Source organism: Onychomys torridus, chromosome 2 (genome assembly GCF_903995425.1).
Source record: "Onychomys torridus chromosome 2, mOncTor1.1, whole genome shotgun sequence".
In the NCBI taxonomy this organism is placed as follows: Eukaryota; Metazoa; Chordata; class Mammalia; order Rodentia; family Cricetidae; genus Onychomys; species Onychomys torridus.
The window spans coordinates 117,781,039-117,805,311 of NC_050444.1; the positions used below are offsets into that span (position 1 = coordinate 117,781,039).

At 41.4% G+C, this 24,273-nt stretch overlaps 1 protein-coding gene across 29 annotated transcripts in view; it reads right to left on the reverse strand.

The window, feature by feature from the left end:
• Nucleotides 1-24,273, reverse strand: part of Sgip1 (SH3GL interacting endocytic adaptor 1) — a 186,434-nt gene that overhangs the window by 50,175 nt on the left and 111,986 nt on the right. For 22 of the 29 annotated variants that reach the window (XM_036178298.1, XM_036178299.1, XM_036178323.1 and 19 more), the window contains 7 exons: nucleotides 18,691-18,702; nucleotides 14,013-14,024; nucleotides 10,774-10,798; nucleotides 9,773-9,824; nucleotides 7,614-7,699; nucleotides 4,137-4,229; nucleotides 265-339 (listed from right to left, as the gene is read on the reverse strand). In XM_036178298.1, the coding sequence (XP_036034191.1) occupies nucleotides 265-339; nucleotides 4,137-4,229; nucleotides 7,614-7,699; nucleotides 9,773-9,824; nucleotides 10,774-10,798; nucleotides 14,013-14,024; nucleotides 18,691-18,702 (355 nt within the window). The remainder of the gene's footprint in view (nucleotides 1-264; nucleotides 340-4,136; nucleotides 4,230-7,613; nucleotides 7,700-9,772; nucleotides 9,825-10,773; nucleotides 10,799-14,012; nucleotides 14,025-18,690; nucleotides 18,703-24,273) is intronic. The other 7 variants (XM_036178327.1, XM_036178303.1, XM_036178318.1 and 4 more) reach the window with 1 other exon arrangement.

Here is a 24,273-nt window from a genome sequence, read left to right on the forward strand (position 1 = left end):
TTATGACTACTTTATTCGACTTTGTAATCAGTGCAGCCCCCACCATATAAAATGATGCTAAAATAAACTGTGTATGTCTGTGTGACATCTGGGAATGTACTTTACAGTAAGCCAGCACAGTAAGTTGCAGGGACATTGAAACCCAACACGAGCATTCTGCCTGTCCGCACAGCCTACGCCTCTCAAAGCATCAAGAGCATGTTGTCATCCAAGGCCGTGGATCTGTTTGCCACATCATCTCAGAACTGTAAAGACCTAGTTTACCTGTTGCCACTGTTAAGGGGGAGCCTGTTCGAGGTGGGGTGGCTGGTACAGTTTTTGGAGGCAGAGGTGGAGGAGCTGCAAAGAGAGAAGTAAAGCGTCAGCAATCACAGTCTTCCCAAATCAAACGAAAAGGTAAAAGCAGCATGATTTGGGCTTTATTCAAGCATCTCATCTTGGAAATGGGCTAGCCATGATCTACGTTTTTAAGATGGCAACACCAAGTGTGCTGGCTAATTTTATGTCAACTTGATACAAACTAGAGTCATTGAAGAGGAAAGAACCTCAATCGAGAAAATGCTTCCACAAGATAGCATTGCAGGGAAGCCTGTAGAGCATTTTCAAAATTAGTGATTGATGTGTGAGGGCCCAGTCCATTGGGGGTGGGGCCATCTCTGATCTGGTGGTCCTGGGTGCTATAAGAAAGCAGGCTGAGCAAGCCATGGGAAGCAAGCTAGTAAGTGGTACTCCTTCATGGTATCTGCATCAGCACTTGCCTCCAGGTTCCTGCCCTGCTTGAGTTCCTGCCTTGGTTTCCTCAATGGACTGTAATATGTAAGCCAAATAAACCCTTTCCTCCCAAAGTTGTCTTTGGTGGTGGTGTTTTATCACAGTAATGATAACCCTAACTAGGACTCCAAGAGACAAAAGCAATTAGATTCCTTCATCTTATGAGCATAGGAGTTTTACAAAAGGTCAGATAACAATATCAACATTTTATTCATTCAACAGACATCAAGCCACAGCTAAGTTCAATTCCTTTACTAGGAGCAAGGGGCACTGTGTTGAATAAACACTGGCTGTGTTCTGGAAGAATAGTGATTGATCATGAATCCTGGTAACACTTAGCTCCAGTTCTGGGTGTGACCACAGAAGCAGCAATGGTCTTGAGGGGGCTCCATGGAAGGATTTTAAATCTAGTCTGGATGTTGTCTATATTGTATCTGGACAGATTTGGCAATATTATGCTTTTAAAATTTTAGCATATGTGGTAGTTTGAGTGTAATTGGACCCCATAATCTCATAGAGAATAACATTATTGGGAGGTGTGACTTTGTTGGAGCAGGTGTGGCCTTGTTGGAAGAAGTGTGTCACTGTGAGGGCAGGTTTTGAGGTCTCCTATGCTCAAGATATGCTCAGTGTCTCAGTCAACTTCCTGTTGCCTTTGGATCAGGATGTAGAGTATTTCAGCACCATGTCTGTCTGCATGCCACCATGCGCCCGCCATAATGATAATAGACTAAACCTCTGAAACTGGAAGCCACCACCTCAATTAAATGTTTTCCTTTATAAGAGTTGTGGTGATCAAGGTGTCTCTTCACAGCAATAGACACCATAAGACAGCATGTCTTAGGGAGTTAGAAGTGAAGGGATGGGTCAAAGAATAAACATTCTTAATAAACAGCCTTAAGAAATAAAATACTAAGATAAAAAAGTACAGCATTTTTACCCCTACCAAAACATTTGCCCTTATGGATAGGGTTTTTCATTTTGTAGATGAAACTAGGAATTACTCTTCCAACAGGTAAATTTTTCTTTTTTCTTTACATGTCTGCTATTTTGTTACCTGTCATATCTGGTAGATTCAAGAGTTCCCATGATTGTCATAAGCCCTCCCTCACTGTGAACCTGAGTGTGGGCCCATATTTCATATCCTAAGATCAGAATAAGCCAGGTGGGCCCAAGGCTAGAGAGCCCTGACTAGTCCTCTCTATCCTGGACACCTCAGCAAGAGTGTCTGTCTTCCTGACATTACCCTCCTCTCCATCCCCAGCATCACACACACATATACACATACTCATGTGCACACATAATATCTTGCCTTCCTATCTCAAAGCTCATGGGCAAGTAACTCTTTAAAATAATCTTATTTTATGTGTATAAGTGTTTGCCTACATGTATGTGCAACATATGAGTGCCCATGGCATTCACAGGAGGGTGTCTCCTAATTCTATGGAGTTAGAGTTACATATGGTTGTGAGCGGGCATGTGGGTGCTGAACACCAAACCCAAGTCCTCTACAAGAGCAGCCAGTTCTCTAAACTACTGAGTCATCTCTCCATCCTCCCAAGTGGTTCTTAATCTTAGCTATGAGCTGTTGAAAACTATTTGCCAAGTGGATCTTTACCCTGAGAAGTTAGGAACCAATCAGAGGTTTTGGTCCTAAATCATCACCTCTATTAAAAAGTCAAGAGGATAATCACTAGATATCATATACCACAAGGCCTAACACTAAAAGAGGGGAAACTTACATGGCAACCACAAGGCAAGAAGAACTATTAGATGCCTATCAGTTCAAAAGCAGCTAGCTAAGTGGACACATTGCATCTACAGGTCTCTCTGAAGTTCTACTCTATCTACATAAACATGATTTTTTTTTCTTTTATTTTCTTGCCACTTTATAAGAAGAATTTTCTAGGGATAATTTGGATAGCTTAGATCTGTAAAGAAAGGTGTCCCTGCCCGCAAAGGCTTTTGTATTGGTTTTGTAGCCCAATTGCTTGGAGAAACACTCAGAATCATGCTTCTGTGGACCATGCCATCTCTGGTAACAACATTCAAAGCTCAGAGGTTTAAGAAAAGCTACTTATTCTTGCTTTTCCCACCCTGTTTTTGAGGAAAATATTTTCACAAAGGCTGGATCACATGACCTTAGAGTGACAACATGCTTAACAAGTAACCTTTTAGCCTTTCATTCTGAATGCCTTTGGCTAATTACTGTTGCCAGTTTAAGATACCAAAGCAAAGCCTCAGGGATGCAAGGCTGGAGAAAGTATTTACTGGTGAGTCTCGATGCATAAAAAAAAGACCCCGCCCCCCATGCTCCTTCACTTTCCAGATAACTCCTAAAATCCATTCCTCCCATGAGGATTCCAAGGAGTACCTTCTGTACTCATCAAAGTCTACTGATGGAGACTTTGTAAATTTGTGGGTAACCGGCTTGACCTAGTGACTAACCCAATCAGCCCGGGTAGTCCAACTCACCAGAGGTGAGAGATTTACAAGGCCTTTCATGGGTCTCCAGTCACCTGGGCTGACATCAGCAGCACTGCCATGCATTTGTCTTGGTTTTGTTTTAGTGTCTCACCGCTAGACAGCCTACTTGTCTCGCTTTCCAGGTCATCTTTCCTGTCTATGGGTCCCTTCTGTCCTGTTTAGTCTCAGGTATGCACTGGGACCAGCAGAGACCCAGCTAGACTTGCTCAGTGGTTGTGTTGTGTGGTTGTCCAGTGCTGTGGGATGGTCTGTATGTCAAATATGTTGTTCTGATTGGTTAAAATAAATAAAGTGCTAATTGGCCAGTAGCCAGGCAGGAAGGATAGAGTAGGTGGGATAAGGAGGAGGAGAATTCTGGGAGGTGGAAGGCTGGGGTGGGGAGACACTGCCTTCCGCCGCCATGACAAGAAAGATGTATGGTACTGGTAAGCCACGAGCCACGTGGCAAAGTATAGATTAATAGAAATGGGCTAAATGTAAGAGTAAGAACTAGGTAGGCCTGAGCTAATGGCCAAGAAATTTAAATAATATAAATGTCTGTGTGTTTATTTTATAAATGGGTTGTTGGACTAACAGGGCTTGGCAGGGGCTGGAGAGAAGTTCTCCAAGTACAATCCAGTGCCTTCAGCTCAACGTCTTCCGACTTGTACATAGCCACAGGGATGGATGGACAAACAAAAGATCATGTAAGATGTCAGAAGAGGGCCACCTCAGGCTAACCACACTACTTCTTTTTGTTATTTCACCCCAGCTTGGTAACCTGACCTAGCTTGTTAGATAATAATGTCTCTTTTTAAATTCAAATATTATTCTTCTAAGACTTGCCTACAATTTTACTATGCAGACAGAGAGTAAAATGAGTCAGATACATAACTTACTTCCAGTAGGAAAAGGTCTTGGTAGCTTTGGTGACTCCGTGCTTGGGTTAATTGGTTGGCCTGAACCCCATATCTCAGGCTGATCTAAAAGAACTGGAAATATAAAAACAGAATTTCTCAGAGTAAGTTCAAACAAGAATCTAGAACTCCGATTAAAGTTGAACTTCACAACATGATCCCCACACCTTGCGTCATCCTAGAAGTTTAATTTAGGAGTGTGCTGATCCACACACTCTTCAGGCAGAGAACAGAAGCAGAAGCATGGTGCAAGAGGGAGCAAGGGGGAGTCTGTGCGTACATGGAGCTAAATCAAAGGAGACTCCAACTCTAACTCACACTTCCTTCCTAGTTTGTCCCCTAAGGACAATCTGGACGCCACTACACATATTATCCCCATTTCTGTACCATTCAGAAATTTTAGGAATGAACTCATGAGCATTTATTTTGTTGTTAGTTGGTATCGTTAAAGACTTCTATGAATATGCATCAGTGTCAAAAATGTCTGCATTCTGTTCAGCGGTTCCTATTTTTAAAGTTGTTCTTAACCCTTTACAGCATCATAAAGAAGAATGATTATTCTAAAGATACTTTTTGAACATTTTTAGAGTACCAGAACATTTAAAAAATTATTATTTTATTTTATTCTGCCTTCATGCATGTCTGTGTACCATGCCTGGTACATGAGGAGGCCAGAAGAGGGAGTTGGATACCCTGGAATTGGAGCTTTACAGATGATTGTGAGCTGCCTTGTGGGTGCTGTGAATTGAACCCAGGTCCTGTGGAAAAGCAGCCAGTGCTATTAGCTACTGAGCCTAGGAACCAGAAAATGAATAGTTCTTTAGTTCTTTAGAAGCAAATCAAGGCAATGAAGTATTGGTCTAAGAGCACTGAATCTAACATTGTTTTTCTTTTTGTTTTGGTTGTTATTGTTCAGGTGTAAATAAGCAGTCCTTTTCAGTAAGTACATTGCTATTTGATGTGCAGTATGGAGCGGAGGCAGAATGTGGATTTCATTGTAGCTTCTAGCTTCCTGGAGAATCCCAGGCAAGTCATTTAACATCTCCAAGCCTCCCTCCTGCAGTAGAAAGGGGAGGCAATAACAACCCCAGGAGTAATTGAGAGGATGAAGATGGCAGTGGGGGTGCAGATACATGTATGTACACACAAAAAGTGTACATCAGGCACTCATCTGAGGCCAACAGCTGTTATTTTGTATTTCATTCTCACAGCACCACCACGTAGTAAAAGCCAATGCCACTGCTGGGACAGAAAAACCAAGGACTAGCGTTCTCAAACACTTGTCCACAGGAAAAGTTGAAGGGCCGAGACCTGATGTCGGCTCAGCTCTTTCCAAATCACTGCTTTTCCCTCCTAGGTCCTGGAAGCAACCAACCACAGAACAACCAACCTAAAGAAGTAAAGAGTGAGTAGAGAGGAAAGAAAGGCATGGCCAGGGGAAGGGCTGATGTTCTTGGTGCAAATGTCAGAACTTTGCCAAACTTCAGTGACTAAGATCAGACAGACAGACAAACAAGACTCGTCAGTGAGTCCAGATGTCTTCCTCTGTCACAGTTCTCAATGTAAGCCTAAACTCTGTGCTGGGAACAGCATTGCATCCGTGAGTTCAACTTGGGGACCACCTGGATTAAAAACAACCACAATGAAACACTTCTATTCTCATGCGAGATATTTCTATATGCTTACAGAATTCCTTGAATGTGCAGGTTCAGATGCGACACACCAGCTCTCACCACCAGTTACCTCACAATCATGTCATGAAAGACAAAACTGATCACAGATGACTTAATAATACAAATGACACTCCCCCCCCCCCATTTTGTACGGTTTTGTATAGTTCTAGGTTACAAGTGTAATGCTACTGGGAAGGTATTTAGGAACACTATTTTTTTTTTTTAATAAATTTGCCTAACTAAATTATTGAAAGCATCCAGATATAGTTGTGCTACTGAACGATTCTTCATAGAAAAGGAGTTTTAGTTGGTCACATTCTCTGTAGTATGCTTTGGTTAAAAGTGGTGGATGTGTTTTCTAGAGTTTTCTCTTGAAATGGTTATCAGTGAGTTCTGTGGCTTCGTCCCCCGCTTTTCTTCTGGAAGGGATAAGAGCTGGAGCAAGTCCTTACACTCCGAGATGAAGGTAACCAGTGAGGACTGAAGAGGAGCCCTATCACCCTCCCGGGTTTACCTCTATATTGTTACCAAGAAATAAAATTCTGTCTTGATTACTGTACTTTGAAATCTCTTTGTAGCTTTAGCTTACGCTTCTTGTCTATTTATAATGCAAGTCTTTGTTTTCAAGACAGAGTCTCACTATGTAGCTCCAGTTGTCCTGGAACTCATTCTGTAGTCCAGGCTGGCCTTGAACTCACAGAGATCCACCTGCTTCTGCTCCTAAGTGCTGGGATTAAAGGTGTACATCACTACTGTCCGGCTTATTGTGTACGTGTTAAGGAGACTTCTCCATTAGGACCTAGAAAGTTACCACCTTATCACATATACAGTTTAGAGTTCTTTTAAAAAAGATAGTATTTTTAATTATGTGTACATGTGTGCCTGTCTGTGGGCACATGCATGTGAGTGTTAGTGCTGTTGGAGTTCAGAAGAGAGGGTTGGATCCCCTGGAGCTGGAGTTACAGGCAGTGGTGAGTTTTTCAATGTGGATACTGGGAACTGAACTTGGGTCCTTTACAAGAGTAGCACATGCTCTTAACCATATTTCCATAAAAGTGGGGCCATATATCTAGTCCAACTTTGGAGTTTTTAAGTCAAACAATTTTTTATAATCATATTAAATAATGCTTATTGGAAATACATGTAATGGGCATAAATATAATTCTAATATAGACTAGATCTCCTTTTTAAAGGGATGCTTTCTATCAACAAGACATATTTATAGCCCTTCAAAAACCTGGTTAATTTTAAACACATAAACATTTAATTGTAGAATAAATATTTAGTAGGTAACCCAAAACTAATGGTAGAAATGTAGCTATTTCTTTTATAGCATTGCTAAATGATTGGCAATGCTTCCTGGGTTGTGAGCTCGCAGACCTGTACACTCTCTCACTGGCACCGCCCTGATGAGCTGGAAAAGAGTGACTACCATCAGAGAGGGCTCACCACCGAGGGGGAGAAGACCACTCTCCATTTATACTCCTGCTTATACTTCTCATAGCAGCTCTTGGGCTAAGAGTTCATTTACCCTGATCAGGATTGGTGTAGATCGACTTTCATTTTTACTGGCCTATTTTCAGGAATGAAGTTGTTAGTCATTCTGGGAATAAAATTTTAAATCCTAAAATAATAGATGTTTTTCAACTAAACTCACAGCACACTTACTTCCCTTGGAGCATTTTTCTACCATGAGGGGCCGATGGTATGTTGACAATACATAATTACATACATTTACTTGAGAGAATTAACTCCATAGTAGTACTGTAGACATACAGTTCCCTACCTTCTGTCTTCTGTTCATCAAAAGCTGATTCTAATGGTGGACCAAAGAGAGGAGCAAGGGCCAGCGAATCATCTGGAGGCTTCTTGCTAAAACATGCATTTTAGGCAGAATATACAGAGAGAAGGATCAAAAATTAATGCTCAAAACTGACACACAAACTTTCAAATACTTTCCTTGGTTAAACAAGTATGTGTAATTGTGTACTCAGGCAAGCACCTGTGTGCACAAAGCTTCTGTTGGCTTTAGAAAGTATCACTTGAAGATGCCATGTGGGGAAGGGTCATGGTGGTAGATAAGACCCTGAGGTCTGGAGGCCCAGGTGCAGCTCCAACAGAAACACCATGGTAAGTCTTCACACACAGAAGTGACATATTAGAGATGCCAGTTTATTATAAAGCACAATTCTATCACATGAACTAAAAAAAAAAAACTATACATATTTACTTTTTTATGGTTTTGAGACAGCTTCTTATAAAGCCAAGGCTGTCTTAAAATTCATGACCCTTGTGCCTTTTGCCCTCCGTGTGCTGGGGCTACAGGTGTGTGTCAATATGACTAGCCTAAAAATCTATACTTGTCATTACCTGTGATGGCTAGTTTTTATGTCATAAATACTATGGTTTGATGCAGCTGGGATCATCTGGGAAGAAAATCTTAATTGAGAAAATGTCTCTATAAGATTAGCTTGAAGGAAAGTCTGTGGGAGCATTTTCTTGGTTGATGATTGATGTGAGGGTCCAGCCCATTGAGGGTGGTTCCAACCCTGGGCTGGTGGTCTTAGATCATGTAAAAAAGCAGGCTGAGCAAGCCATGAGGAGCAAGCCAGTAAGCAGCACTCTCCATGTCTCCATGGCCCCTGCTTCAGTTCCTGCCTCCAGGTTCCTGCCTTGACTTCCTTTGATGACGGACTATGATCTGAGACTTATAAACCTTTTCTTCCTTGAGTTGTGTTTGGTCATGGTATTTTATCATATAAATAGAAACCCTAATCAAGACATCACCTTCTTTCTTTCTTTCTTTTTCTTTCTTTCTTTTTCTTTCTTTCTTTCTTTCTTTCTTTCTTTCTTTCTTTCTTTCTTTCTTTCTTGTTTTGTTTTGTTTTGTTTTGTTTTGTTTTGTTTTGTTTTTGTTTTTTTTGAGACAGAGTTTCTCTGTGTAGTTTTGGTGCTTGTCCTGGATTTCACTCTGTAGACTAGGCCAGCCTCAAACTCATAAGAGATCTGCCTGGCTCTGTCTCCTGAGTGCTCTTATCTCTTGTTGTAATGAATGCAATGTAATGAAAGTCAAGCATGGAGCTATTTACATGGTGCCCAAGAAGTTTGTGTTGGATAAAAAAAAAAAAAAAAACAAAAAAAACCTGGGACACTCAGCTTCTAATTTCATCTTGCTCCCTCCTACTTAATAAACCAGTGATGTCCTAACCCAGGATATCTTAACTGTATTGAGATATCTCATCTTTCCTCCTGACTACTTGTCTAGATGGATTATTATTATTATTGTCATCATCATCATCATTGTTATTGTCTCTATTCCTTCTCCAGACCTGACTCCCATCAGGGAGCCTAATGATTTTTGTGTGCATGTCATTCAGGTGAAGGTTGGAGAGAAAAATGGAGAAGTAGGTGCAGGAAGATGAAGACAGAGAATTCAGGTTTTAAAGAGATACAACTATCATTTTGGGAAACAATAAGTATTTGTATAATACTTTACTCAAAGAATCCACAGTGAAACACAACAATTTCTCTCTGTCTCTGTCTCTGTCTCTGTCTCTCTCTCTCTCTCTGTGTGTGTGTGTACAAAATAGAAGGTTCTTTGGTAGGGAAGTTAGAATGTATTATGAAAGTATATCCAACCTCTCTTTTTTAGGGCAATATAATGTATCTCAGATGAACATTCCAGAAATTAAAAAAAGTCTCTTTGTGCAGAGCTCTAGTTTTCTCATCAGTGAGTAGACCATACATTCTGCCATAGACAAATGCAGGCATTTACCCAAAGGCTCCCCTTTGGGCTGCATGCATGAGAAATGATAGCAAATTTGGCTGTAGCTATATAAACTCACATCCATGTTAGGCCCTACATTCACTGAGACCTGGAGGATATTTGCTGAAAAGTTAAAAGTTCGTGATGAGTAAAATGCAACCAGTGTCTTCCATGCTCACCTTGTAAGTTCTGGAGTTGGGGTAGAACGCCTGGGCCTTGCGACTTCTTCACCTGACATACAGGACAAAAGACCTTTTTAGGCATATCTTTAGAAGTCCCTTCTGGTGTGTCATATGAGCTATGTCTGGAAACACTTAGAGATTTAAGCACCATCAATAAGCAACTTAACATGACAACTGCAAACCAAACCCTCTCTCTTGGCAATGCCACAGCCATATAGCTGCCATATGTGGTAGGAGTTTCCTGGCATTTGTAAAACCTCATTACCCAAAGAAAAACCATAAACAAGCCAACAATTGAAGATTTGTACACTGTCGAGCTCAGAGGAACAGCCTATCATTCTTCAAATGAATGCCCGTTGCCTGAATGGGTTCTGGTTCTCAGTTACCGTGGGGGATAATAATCCAGGCCACATGCCCATAGTCCGCAGATCCGGTTGTCAGCCTACTCTTTATTATTATTATTATTTTTTTGAAATGGCAAGAAAATGTTGCAGTTTTAAGAATTAATTTAGATTTTCCTAGGATACATTGTATGTGGCAGGAGGGGTATCAGATACTAAATGTTAGCCTCTATCACATCACTTTGGTGGACTGAGCATTTTATACTCAATACTGTAGAGATTGGATACATTGTATCTGCCTTTAGTTCCTTCGGGACATTCCTCCACTCTCCCCACCTCTAGCTACAGTGTGTCTAATCAAACACATTTGATTAAATTAACTTCTAAGCTTAAAGATGCAGCAAGAGCTGGCAAACATGGGAAGGAAGCACCGGTGTTTTTCCAAAAATATATTTGTTTGGAGAATTTAAGCATTAATTATTCAGAACCCAGATACCCTTCATCATAACAAGAAATCTTTGCTGTAAATGTTTGATTTTGAAAGACTTAAAAATAAATCCCCAACTGTGCAATTCAAATGCAAACATGCTCCAAGATCCAGGGAACTATCCCTTCTGTCAATCCATACTCTATTTCTGGGAGCTAAGACATACTTACTGGATAAGTTCCTTTTAATTGCACCCTAGAATTAGAAATAAACACTATAAGGCTTAAGACCACAGATATGTTATGTACAATATGTATTATTTCTGTCATTTCAATTAAACTGAATTCAAAGATACCCCAGATTGGGCAAAGGAATTTTGACTCAGTACCACACTGAAGTTGGAATCTGTAGGTAGACACACACAAATCAGTTTTTCATGTTACTCTAAAGTGATAGAGAAGGAGGAGAGAGCAATCTATAAGTCACCAGAATGAGTAAGCCCCTTACCTGGGTGGATTTAGTAAGGACACAAATCGGTCTCTTACAACTAGGACCCTTTTGAACTTTAGTACCTAAGACTCCAAACTTATTAAATATTTAGTATTTGAAAATTCTAGGATGTGTGAGTACTGTCTACTCCTGGTCAGATGGGATCTTGAAGTAGTTAGCAGAAATAGTCACCAGAACAGATAGGACTTGAAGGGTAAAAATGGTGAATGTTGATGTCTACTCATGTCCCACTGACAGGAGCATTTCACACAGGTATCCCAGAAGCTCCATCTTCCCTACCCATTTTCCCCTTTGGCTTCTCCTCACTGCCAACCAGGAGCTATTCTTCAGTGCAAGGGCCGCAGGCAGGAAGCAAACAGTCCTGGCAGAAATAATCCATGCAGGTCACCACTAGGGCTGGAATCTTGGCATATACTTACTCAGACAATAGCAAAAGTAACTCAATGAAAAGTTCTGACTCAAAGTCAGAAGCTGTGAAAGGTTCTTAGCATGTACTCTTCTAGAAAAGTAAGGAACCAGGAGGGTGGCATCACGAAGCAAGGCATGACTTGCCTTAGAAGAAAGTAGGGAAGGTGGAAGTTCAAGGAAGTTGTCCAAGAGGTACTCACTCCCACCCTTTCTCACTGTGGGGAAGGTAGCTGCTGTGTTGGGTTCTCTCAGACAATAATGTTAACAGTGCAGGGCACAGTTTAGTACTCTACAGTAGACTGGCTGTATTTCATCTTTCCTAGAACTGGCAAGTCAGAATTTTCCTGACCCAGTTTGAATCCATTTATGACAGAGGAACAGTTTGAGTCAGAACAGACCCATTAGATGTTTCTTGGTGGATGGCTTAATAGCACAGATTACATCTTCTAGCTTGTTTTGCCTGAAAAATGCAATTTGTTTGCTCTTACCCTGTGTGCCAGATTGAGAATGACCACATTATTAGTAATGAAATAAATACACTAATTTTAACCTGCTTCATTCATTATGGGGGTTTGGATATAGGAGATATATAGACAGATGACTGAAGGATGAATTGTTAAAGCAGAGTTGGACCCTCAGATTTGAAGGAAGAGACACAGGGGTTCAAGTACTGAATTCCAAGATTAATGAACTGATTGAGGGAACAGGACCCCACTTTGTACTGTGAGAACTGCAACCTAGCAGACAGAAGATACCAGAGCCTGAACTGAAGCCCTTTAGGTCATCTACACTGCTCACTTTATTAAAATGGCAATACTCAAGGAAGCAAGAAGGACACTTTTTCAGTATTCGTCAAGTATCATGCATGTCCCTTCCTCCCACACACATTTATCGTGGGAAGGCAGCCAAGGAGCTCCTGCAACAGTATCACATACACCTCAGCAGTGAGTGAGTTAAGCGCAAGCCAGACATGGAAGAAATATACAGAAAAGCTCGGTTTGTTTTGAAATGAGAAAGAATAAAGCAATTACAGAGGAATAGATTCCAATGGCCCACAAGAACAAGCCAGCCCATCAGGAAAGCGAGGCTCATTGTCAGCTGAGTGTGTGGCACAGCCCTTGAGGACCTGAGTTTGCAGCATGACAAATGGGGCTGAGGTGCTGTTACCACAGAGGCCACACCCAGTAAGGAAGCCCATTGATCTCAAGTGACAGTGTCTTCATTCCATCGATTATTTCTCTCTCTCTCTCTCTCTCTCTCTCTCTCTCTCTCTCTCTCTCTCTCTGTGTGTGTGTGTGTGTGTGTAGACAGGAACATATATAAAACAGTGAATTACTTGTTATTTTGGATTAATGAGTTCACTCCCTATGAGTTGTCACAATCTGAGAAATCACCTAACGGCCGGGTTGGAATCATCATATCCTGGCTGGCTGTCTCTGGAGATGCCATCTTGTAGTTTAAATAGAAAACCAGCAGCTTGTCACTGGGTAGGGTGGTAATTTGCCTCAAATAGTAATGACTATTGATTGGCATAAGCTTAGGAACATTTCAGAGAACTTTGTACCCCCGTCTCCCTCCCTCCCTTCCTCCTTCCCTCCCTCCTTCCCTCACTTTGAGATAGAACTTCCCTAAGTATTCCCAAATGGGCCTGCACTCACTATGTAGCCCAGAATGGCTCTGAGCTTGCAATGATTTTCCTGCCTTAGACTCTCTGGAGTGCTGGTATTCCAGGTGCACACCACCACAGCAGCCATACCTCTCTAAAGGACTGATTAGGTCAAACAGCAACGTCTTCTGTATTGCTTTAAATTCTTCAGATGATTTCCCTTTGAAAAATGTGGACTACCAGGATGACTATCTTGTCAAACTTGCCTAAAACGGTGGGATTTAGAATGATGTGATAGCCTTGGAGTGTGTCTCCCTTTCTCAGGGTGAATTTTGAGTACATATTAGTATGTACTGACCAAGATTTTTCTTATTTTAAAATTATGTATTTGTGTGTCTGTGTGGGTATGCATATGTGAGTGCAGGCACCTGCAGAGCTAAGACAAGGGCGGATTCCCTGGGGCTGGTTATAGGCAGCTCTGAGCTGCTTAACATGTGTTTTGGTAACCTAATTCAAGTTCTTTATATATTCTTAACAATTGATCCATCTCTCTAGCCCCACATTATAATTATTATTTCTGAAGGAATTTCTCCTCCTCTTCATCATCATCATTGTCATCATCATCATCATCATCATCACTTTGCCATTAACTTTTGTGTTGACTGTACTTTGGTCCTTGGAGACACACACACACACACACACCCCTATATCACACACAAGACATACACTATGTAGTATTTAATTCAGTTATAGAAAAATGCCCTGATAATTCTAAACTATGCCTTCACATTTAGATAGCCAGAATCTCCCAACCACTGAACCCAGTTCATCTGCTCCTTGGACACTGGGTGATCATAATGGAACCAGGAAATCAACCTTGCCACCTCTCTTTGGTAGCAACTTTCTCTACACATGTTTAAAGTTTAAAATGTTGAGAGTTCTTACCGGGCTGCGCCTCTGTGGTCAGCAAAGAAAAAAAAGAGAGAACAGACACCTTGTCAGAGAACAATGGATCAGTCAACAGGCGTTAACAGAAGACTTCAAAACAGCTACCAACCATACACTCAAAAGTCACCAGGTTAGAGCAAGACAGGCAGGCACATGATAAGCAGTCACAGAAGGCTTGGGAGAACCCCACAGAAAAACTTCTGTATACAACTTTGCTAATGTGGTGGAGCTGTATGTATCTGTCCATAAAAACAAGACAGGAATGTACAGAATCCTTATTGGTGATTTATTATACTGTCTTGTCAAAAGCAGTTTTTCTTCAGAATATTTGGGGAGGGGACTTATAGGCTGTCTAGATAGTCAGGGCAAGTCTGTTTCCATAGACAACAACATGCGCCAGCACCGTTGAAGCCATGAATTACCTTAAGTAGAACCCACTCTTTGAATTTTTTCTTCATTGTTCTTAGAATGTACATTTAAGGGGTTGTTGTTTTTTAAACAACCTGACTTTGGCTTGGTGATTTGGGCAACCTTCTTTCTTCTTACAGATAACCCCTGATAAACACACATGGAATCTGTGAAAACTGCCTGGCACCAATAAACACTTGTGGACCAGATGATATCTGGGAAGACATTACACAGACAAGACTACCATCAGTGTGTCCCAACAGTCTCCTTTGGGATCGTTCAGCTGCACAAGGAAGGATGTGGATGTGGATGTGGGGGTGGGGGTGGGGGGAGGGGAGGAGCTATGCCAAGTTTTGCTTTAAGATTCATTAGAAAGTAGAAGCTTCCTCAGTAGAGGCCAGGAGCTCAAACACAGGGACAGGCAGGGGGGCTCGGACAAAGATGAACTTATCTTGGGAACAAAAGCTTGTAGCCTTTATACTTGGGAGGCCGCCATGGACATTTAGTTCAAAGTGAGGTCTGAGACCCAGTTAGCGAGTCAGCAGAACCAGGAATGGGCTTTAGCTCTCTGATTCTGTGATTTCAAGTATGACATTGTGGAGAACTCCTGAAGGGAGTCATGGTTGATGCCGAGGCGTAGCTATCATCAGGCATGGTCACTTCCAGGACCAGGTCTGTAAAGGAGGCCTCTAATCAACATGACTCCTAGAGTTTAGACCTTATTAATTGCGGGTCCTGCTACATGCTCACCCCTCCTTTCTTCTAAGCCTGCCTCTGTGTGGACGAAGCTTAAGTAGTAAGAACCAAAGGACCCCAATTAGCATGTATCTTTGAGCTGAGATTGTCATACTGTTTTGAGGGGGAAAATCACGTTTATATGACTATTTGAGCTATATTATTGTTTAGTGACCAGATGAAAGTTCTTTAAATAAGGAAGTATGGAGATTACATGACAAAAATGAGAAATATTGTAAATAAGTCACTGTAAGTGACACGCTTGCCCAATATGAGATTATGATAAATCATTCAAAAATAAAATGCAGACTGCAGCCAGACAGAGGCAGACCTTAAACTTAAGACTTTCTCCATTTAAAATTAAAACACTTTTAAAATGTTACCAAATGTATTAAGCCACTTAAATTAAGCCATATCTTAATTTTCTATGAGTTAAAAATCTCTATTTTAGTAATTAGTTCATGCTTATATATTTCTAGTAAAGGGCAAGCTCCTGTGATAACATTTTAGAAACTTCATTTGCAATTTTTTTTTCATCAAGGACAAGCCATTCAGGCTGATTAACGAGAACCCAAAAGATGCAAAGTTGTGCCAAGTACAGGTGCAGACAGTTTCAAGGTCTGTGGGTAAGAGCTCCTGAAGCCTTTAGAAGCAAGAGATTCCTAGGAGTCAAGTAGAAAGCGTTTACACACACGCATTACCACCATTAAAGATCTCCACAGGAGAGAAAGGTCTGCAAGGTCATTGTCAGCTGGGGTGGGGATGGGGTCTTCGCCTGTTAATTTTATTTATATATGAAGCCGCGATTCAATCCGTGCATTGAGATAGGACAATTATTTTACCCCTTTCTCTGTCAGCTCCCCCAAATTTAAAAAACCACTTAGCATTCTTCTTGTGTTCTATGAATTCTAGAGTTTTCACCAAAGGCAGGTGAAAGTAAATTTAAGATCTGGAGCTGGTCTTTTGGAGAGGTGGGGACAACTGTCTAGATGCTCACAGGGAGGGAAGAGGTCAGGAAACTGTACATCACCAAGCTCTGCTGCATTGGCCACTGGGCCCACAGTGTTAGGAGATCTGCCCATCGTTGCTCCCTCTTTAGAGAGAGATGAGGAACTAGATTTAAAAAGGTGAGTTGCTCTAGTTTTTAAATGTGGGCCAAAATTATAACTGCATAACAAAAAAAAGCAAAAGGAAAAACAAGACACCCACTCAGTTGTGCAGAGGCTGCAGGTGGCTAACGGGGTCTCTGATTGCAGGCATTTGTAGCACACAGAGTGAGTTCTTGTAATATGGGCCAGGCCTGATTATTCAGACAGAGGCCTGGTGATCCATCTGCTTGTGTTCTGACCAAATTTCCTACATTTGTTATTAATCATTAATTATTTAAATCCCTTGAAAATCTGATGTACCCTGGAGAAGGCTCTGAAGATCAATTTTATTTTCTCTTTGAGAGAATCCTTACTTTGTATTTTGAGGCTTTATTTATTTATTTATTTATTTATTTATTTATTTATTTATTTATTTATTTTTGAGGTAAGCACTGATATTTGTGGATCCTCCTGTCTCTACCTCCTCAGCACTGTGACTATATGGGAATTCAACCATGCCTGGATTTTTAAATTCTTTTCTATGAGTTCTGGGACTCTAACTCAAGTCCTTGTGTTTGTACACAAATGAGCATTCTCCTGAGTCCTCATGTGTTACAGATGTTCCTAGGAAAGAATTAGGACAGTCAACAAGAAGTTGTTACTTTGATCATGGCCGGCAGAGTGACTTGCTTTTAAATGAGTTAGGTCAGGGTAAAGTATTTGGCAGGCCTCTGTTTTCCTCACTATTGTGTCAATATTTACTCATGTTCTTGTGAACTACAAGGTTGGCTACACTAGCTAACTATTGTATCCAATTAGCCGATCTTCTGCAACTCCACATGGGAGATAAACCAAGATCCTACCAGTAATCAATGTTTCACTCACAGGGGAGCTGGCTAAGGAATCAGCATGATGGACATTTCAAAAAATAAGTGAGTTACACAATGTCTCGAAAACACAGTGAAATGGTAAACACAGTTAACCGTGCTATAAGCACAGCAACATTTTCTCATAGGACAAAAACCAGTGAGGAATGGAGAGTTCTTAAAAGTGTTACCAGCAAATTTGAATGAGTGTTGGCCAACTTTGCTGAACTCAGAGGACAATCTAGGGTCCAGGAGAACATATGAAATACAGGAAAGACTACTGAGAGCATCAGTAATGTGACGGGCACGGTCACCGTGTGGCCTTCGCCTCATGCACATTCACAGAGGCTCAGCTTAGCAACAAGGGAACACGTACTTAGGATTGCACTTGGCTGATCTTAATTTTGGAAACATAAAAACTTGGGCCGCATTGTGGCAAATTTTATTATTTGGACTCATTTTTATTCTTTTGTGTCTCCCATTCCTCCTTATGAAGTATAGATGGAGCTAGTGCACAAGATAAAAACATGCTCCCAGCATCCCCCTAGTTGAGCTCAGTGGAATAAACCAGCCAGCTCTTAGTGTGGGCTGATATGGAAGCAACAAACAAAAAGACGTGTTTGTATTTTACACCCGAATTTCCTACGTCAGTCTTGGATGGACATGCTAGAAACATGTTCCCAATGTTCCAGGCAACCATGCAAACAAGAAAAGACTTTTCCCCCTTCTTTTCTTTTCTTTTCTTCTTTTTAAAATTTGTTTTGTTTTGACAGCTATGTTGCTCTAAGATAAAGGTGTTATCACATTGTATCAGATTTGTGCTGTTGCTAAAAATCACCTCCAGCACTAGCAAGTAGCACCCGGAAGTTGATTTTTATTTTATTATACTCATTTTGTGTGTCTGCGTGTGGGTGCATGCATGCCATGGTGTGGGTGGAGGTCAGAGGACATGTGGGAGTCAGTTTTCTCCTTCCACCACGTGGTTCCCAGGATTTGAACCCAGGTCATCAGGCTTGGCAGCGAGCACTTGTGACCCACTGAGCCGTTCTGCTGCCTGCAACTTCTACTTTATAAAAAGATCCCTCTCTCCAGTCTCTGGCAATCGCAGGAGGCAGTATTTTAATGTACTGAAACCAATAAAAATGAATAAAAACAGACTAATCTTAAATCCTCTGCTGATCTCCCCACTTCTCACGCTGGCTCCACAAACACTCAGGATTCTAGCAGGTTGTCCATGGGGGCAAAAAAAAAAAAAAAATGAAATGTTCATGGTATGCAGAGGTGGTTTGACCAGTTAAAGTGTAATAAACGAAACCCTGGATGGAACATACTGGGCTGTAAGCCTGTGACCCTCTGCAAAACTGCTTTGTAGCCCACAATAATGGGCATGAAGTCTCTTAGCAGCCAACGTCCTTGTCCCCAGTGGCATAATTTGACCTTGTCTTGGCTCACGAAGTTTGGTTTTAATATTCGAAACTTTGTTTTGGTGTTCGACAGGCATTAGATATACAGATGGTGAGAACGAATGGCGTACATCATAACTTGTCCAAAACATGGGAAGAATGTGTTTTCTCTTACCGGACTTTTCCTCTAAGAGCGAAGGCATGGGAAAGGAAAACAAAGAGAACATGAGAGAGGTGATACACATCTTCAGGAAGAGGCATTGAAGACTCGGAAGGACCTCATTTAATAAAGCAGTCCTCCGCTAAGGAAATGCTTCTTCTGCAAATGTTCTCTGTTCGTGTCTGACATGGTCACACCTGGGTTATTCTAGAGTCTGAGGGCAGAGGCATGGCTCCATGGCTCCATGCAAACACATTTTTAAGCTTTCTTTTCAATGGCTCATAGCGATCAAACAGATTGGTGTCTTGAGAACAGAACATCAGAAGTAACTGGAAAATGGCATTGAGTCCTTACAGTTAGGCATGGCCATTACAAGACAACTGGAAAATTTTCCAGAAACTAATTTCACTGTGGATCCTGACAGTGTCTCTTCTCAGTCCATCCTGGCTCAGCCATCTCTCGTGAGCAGTACTCCTCCCTGGGCTGTCTACATGTTCTTCTAGTGTGATTCTATTTCCAGCTGTGTCTCTGCAGCTCCGCTTCACATTTTCCCCAGAATCACCTTCCCAGCAAACAGTCCTTCAACCCCTCAACTGTCTGTTTAGAGAACAGAATGTGAGCTCCTCTCTAGCATAAAGCCTCCCTGATGGCTGCACAAGCATTTATCCCCCACCCTTCCTCTGACGCTTTCCTGGGAGTTCTGAACTTATGGACACACCCTTATTGACACCTCTGGAGTGTGGCACACACTTAAGGCTTTCCTGCCTTCTCTCTAATGTCATCAGCCTCAATGGCTCCTCCCTCTCAGCCAGTCAAAACCCTTCTGCATTCTTCAAGGCTAGAGGGTTTTTCCCCTTTTCCAAGCTTCCCTGTCTCTCTGTCTGTCTCTGTCTCTGTGTCTCTGTCTCTGTCTGTCTCTCTCTCTCTCTCTCTCTCTCTCTCTCTCTCTCACACACACACACACACACACACACAATTCCCTTATCTTGTTTGATAACAGCACAATTCTTTTTTCAAAATAGTAACAATCAACCATCTTTCTATTTGCTTGGGATTTTCAGCCTCAGGTAAAACAGGAAGAACCCCGTAGAGAGTTTTGCAGTCCCTGTCTTGCTCTGTATTATCTGCCATCTCTCCTCACTGAACTCCACAGCCATGGCGACAAGTGAACCTCCTCTAGCCCCAAACGTGTTGCTGTGTATAATTTGCCCTCATGTTTATGAATTCCATTTTTGGGTCCCTTAAAACATTCCGCAAATGTTTGAGGCACAGTGTCTTCTGAAATATGGAAATAGGAACTGTTCTCTAAGTAAGGCAGAACTGTGAGTAGCTGAGATATGTGGTCTTACTTGACGTGGTTCCTTTACCAGCTTTATCAGAATTTCACATAGCTCCTCCTTGAATGCTCAGTTCTCTGCCATGAGTGACTTGAGTGCTAGCACATATTACAGACTCCAGAATTCAAAGACGTGGCATGCCTTTACACACACTAATGGAGAACTATAGGACTACATATCCTGGGGGGCATTTCTCTTCTAGCAAACACAAATGCTTCCTATTAGCCAAGGACTGGGGACCAGGGGAGGCTGTCATCGGTGCCATTTTCAGATACAGACAAGTGGTGAGAAGAAGTATAGAGAGGTGACCATGATGGGTGTTGGCTCTCAATCTACAAACACACCTTTAGGGTTAAAATAGGGAGCTGCAAAGGAGCCGGCACAGTGGAAGAGGCACATCCCTTCCATGTCCTCAAATTATCCCAAGCTTTTCTTTGCTTAATGCCTTTTGGCAAGTCACCCTGGGCCTCTATCCTGTAATATGGTTCAGGTGATCACTTTCCTGTAAGGCTGTTGTGCGGATTAGAACGGCAGCCATGATATCGGCAGCTTAACATTCAACAGAACCCACACTTACCACTGCTTTGCCTTATGGGATTGGTACCATCACTTTAATTTAGCTCTAAAGGCAAAAGAAAGGTGTGTGGGGCTTCTAAGACCACGTGGTTACAAAGGTTCTGGAGCTGGGTCCTAGTTTATCTAAGGCCAAGGTGGGTCCAAGACCATTGTTCAGGGCCTGATTAGCATTGAGATGGAGAACAACACAGTCCAATGTCCCAGAGAAAGGATGATGTAACTCATGCTGTCTCCCTTAGCAGGGCTACAAGTAGCTACAGTGTGAACTTCTGCTAACCATCTTTCAGTTGGGGATTAAGCTCTGATTCTAAGGCTTATTTATCAGCCCTTTCTAGGATCAAATGCATTTTGCTTAGTTAAAATGAGGAGAAACATGAAAACATAAATGACTTGGGTTCCTCTGTCCTTCCTGTGCCTCCCCATCCCAGGATACAATGGATTAATTCCCTGCAGTCAACATGTTGCTTTCTGGTGTTAGCACCCATCAACACCACTTAGGGTTTCTTAATGTAGGAGTTTCTTAAGTATGTTAAAAAAAAAAACCAAAATAAAGTATGATAATTCTATTCAGGGTAAAAAAAGAAATGAAGACACTTCTTCGTTTAAAATAAGATAATAACATCAAAGTTGAGTTTTAATTATGGAAAACAGTAAATAAGAAAATCCAGAAAGAGATGTATCTCATAGAAAGAGATGTGTTCCATTGGCTCACATGTAAATAAAGGTAGAGCAAGTGAATTTTTGGATTAGAGAAAACCCAAAGACACAGAAATTTTCTTGTCCCATAGACCAAGAAAACACAATTCCTGACTGCAAGCCTTTCTAACAGGCAGCTCAATCTTAACATGAATGACTTTTCACGAAACACACAGACCCCACCCCCCCCCTACCCTCCACAAAGACAGAATCTCCCTCTAGCAGTTACTATTCAGATAAGTCAATAATGCAAGCATTCTTTCATTCATTCACTCACTCAAGTTCGGTCTTATTTAATCCTACATTTTTTTTTTCTTTTTGCACAAAGAGCTAGAATCAGCAATATTTAAAATACTGGGGTTAAGCTTGACAGTGGCATATGCAGAAAATACACTCAGAGTTTTGCTGATGCTCACTGGAAGTTTTGTGCTCTGTGTATGTTCTTGACACTTAACAAGGAACCGAGCTGCCCCTGAGGATTTGGGACATCAAACACCACAAGCAGAACTGAGACATTACAAAGTCAAGTCTAACTCACAGGCATTTTAAGATTTTGCAAATGCTTATTAAGGTGACTAAATTATGAATCTTTTTTTTTACTATAATTAATGGGATGATACTTTAATCATTTCTAGCTTTCTTTCTTTCTTTTTATTTTTCAGTTTTTGAGACAGGGTTTCCTTTTGTAGCAGTCTTGGCCGTCCAGGAACTTGCTCTGTAGCCCAGGCTGACCTCAGACTCACAGAGATCCACCTGCCTCTGCCTCCCAAGTTCTGGGATTAAAGCCACACACCACCACTTCCCTGGTTTACACCAACTATTTCTTATCATTTGTGATGAGTTGGGTATCCATAAAGAGCAAAATGGTTGCCTATTCATTCACTTGGCCATTAGTAGACATTTCGCAAGTACTCAGTAAATACCAGTCACTAGTCCAGGCACAGTAGTGAGCAACAGAAACAAGGAAGCTGCAATGAGCTCCCTTTTGAGAGTTCAGGAAGAAGGTGGACAAAATAATAAATAAAATAAATAAGCAGGGTGTTCGTATTTAGAGGACAATAAACACATTTTTTTTTTTAAAGTGGAGTTTAGGAACACCAAGTTAGGGTGTTTTGTGATTTCAATAATATGGTCAGGGTGACTTGAGCTGTGTTCCAGTGTGACTTACAGCTGTCACTTATGGACTCTCAGGTATGAGTGTACAGTAACTACTTCTGTTAGCTTACAGGAGACAGAGCCTAACACAGGAGACAATGCCAGAAAACACAATATGTAGCTGTAACAAATGCTACGATCTGGTATTGCTCTTGGGAAGCCTGTTTTAGTTCTCCATGTTAGAAAATATAGAAGCAGGTTCCAAGTAGGGTAAGATGTGGGTAAGAAACTTTAAATAGATGAAACAAAATGAGGTCAGTGCATCTTGCCCTCCATCTATGCTGTCCATAGTGGGACATGTAGCACAGTCTGACACACATGGCCCTGTTTTTGATACAATTTGATGGAGTTCCACTTGTTTTTTTCTACAGCAATGGGAAATTACACTTCCTGCTGGCTCTGATGGCACAAGTCTATAATCCTAGCACGCAGTGAGCAAAGTCAGGATTGTAAATTTGAGGCAATCTTGGGCTACACAGCTCCAGGTCAGTCTGGGCTACATAGAAAAATCCTGTATCAAAAAACAACCCATCTATCACTTTTGATGTTTTCTGGCACTAAAAATATAGCCCCTAGAGGAAAAATAATGGATACTTATTTTTTTCACTATTATCTGAACCTTACACTTTTTTCATATGCTACAGAAAGTTTTTAAGAATAAAACTGTTATTGTTTAAGAAAGTAAATTCCAAAGCTTGGTGGTGGTGGCATGTGCTTTTAATCCCAGCACTTGGGAGGCAGAGGCAGGCAGATCTCCACAAGTTCGAGGCCAGCCTGGTCTACAGAGCGAGTTCCAGGACAGACAAGGCTACACAGAGAAACCCTGACTTGAAAAAAAAAAGGGCATTCCAGATGCTTGAAGACTCAGTGTTAAGGCTCACAACAGGATTGGAGCAGAAAAGTCCTGAAGGGAAGTCTCAAGGAAGGAAACACATGGATAAGTGTTGATGAAAGAACCTAGAGCCTGTCAGGGGACCAGGAATGTCCCCTGCTATCACTCCATCAGCGGAGAGGGAAACATGGACAACACAAAGTAGAAAACAGCCACGAAACTGGGAACCATGAATCTTTTTTTTTGAACAAAACAACACAATATAAATCTATGATCAGATGCTGAGTTCTACATAATTTCTCATACTGGGACTATCCATCTACCCACTCAATCAATGCTGCATGCTCTGGAGGAAATGGCTCCTTGAGGGAGACTTAAACTTACCTCCTCCGAGTGCAAGGACAGTTACTAGAACCGTTAGCAAGTGATGCATCCCTCTAGAAGTTAGTTTTACAAATTGATTGCTTCTTTGGAGTTCACAGTGCTCTGACTGTGGCCATTAACTACCAAAAAGAACTCAGATTCCAGACCTCACAGAGGGAAGACTGACATAGAACTTGAAAGGTAGAAAATTCAGCCTTTTAAAAATTTTAATTGACATAATTAAAAACACATAATTCAAGAGTTTGCTAGTTTTGGTGTGGCTAGTCTAAGATGTTTATATGTCAATATGTGTCTGTGGTCATCTTCAACGTGATCAAACCCCTCAAACAGATCAGCTTGCCTAAGTTGGTGGAACAAGGGGAAAGATCTGAAGTCATTCAAGGAAACTGAGTTAGACCTCCCACAGGGAAACAAGATCTTATACTCAGTGCAACCTGCATTCTCTGGGGATGTAGTGACTAAGGAGAGGAGGATGAACACCACACACTTAACTCATGTCTCAGACCAAAACGTAAAACAATGCAAGGATTTCTCCTTAACAAAATAAGGTAGGCATGGGTGGTTTGGAAGTTGAAACTGTGAAAAAGGTCAGGAGATGGAAGCAACAAATTTCTCCAG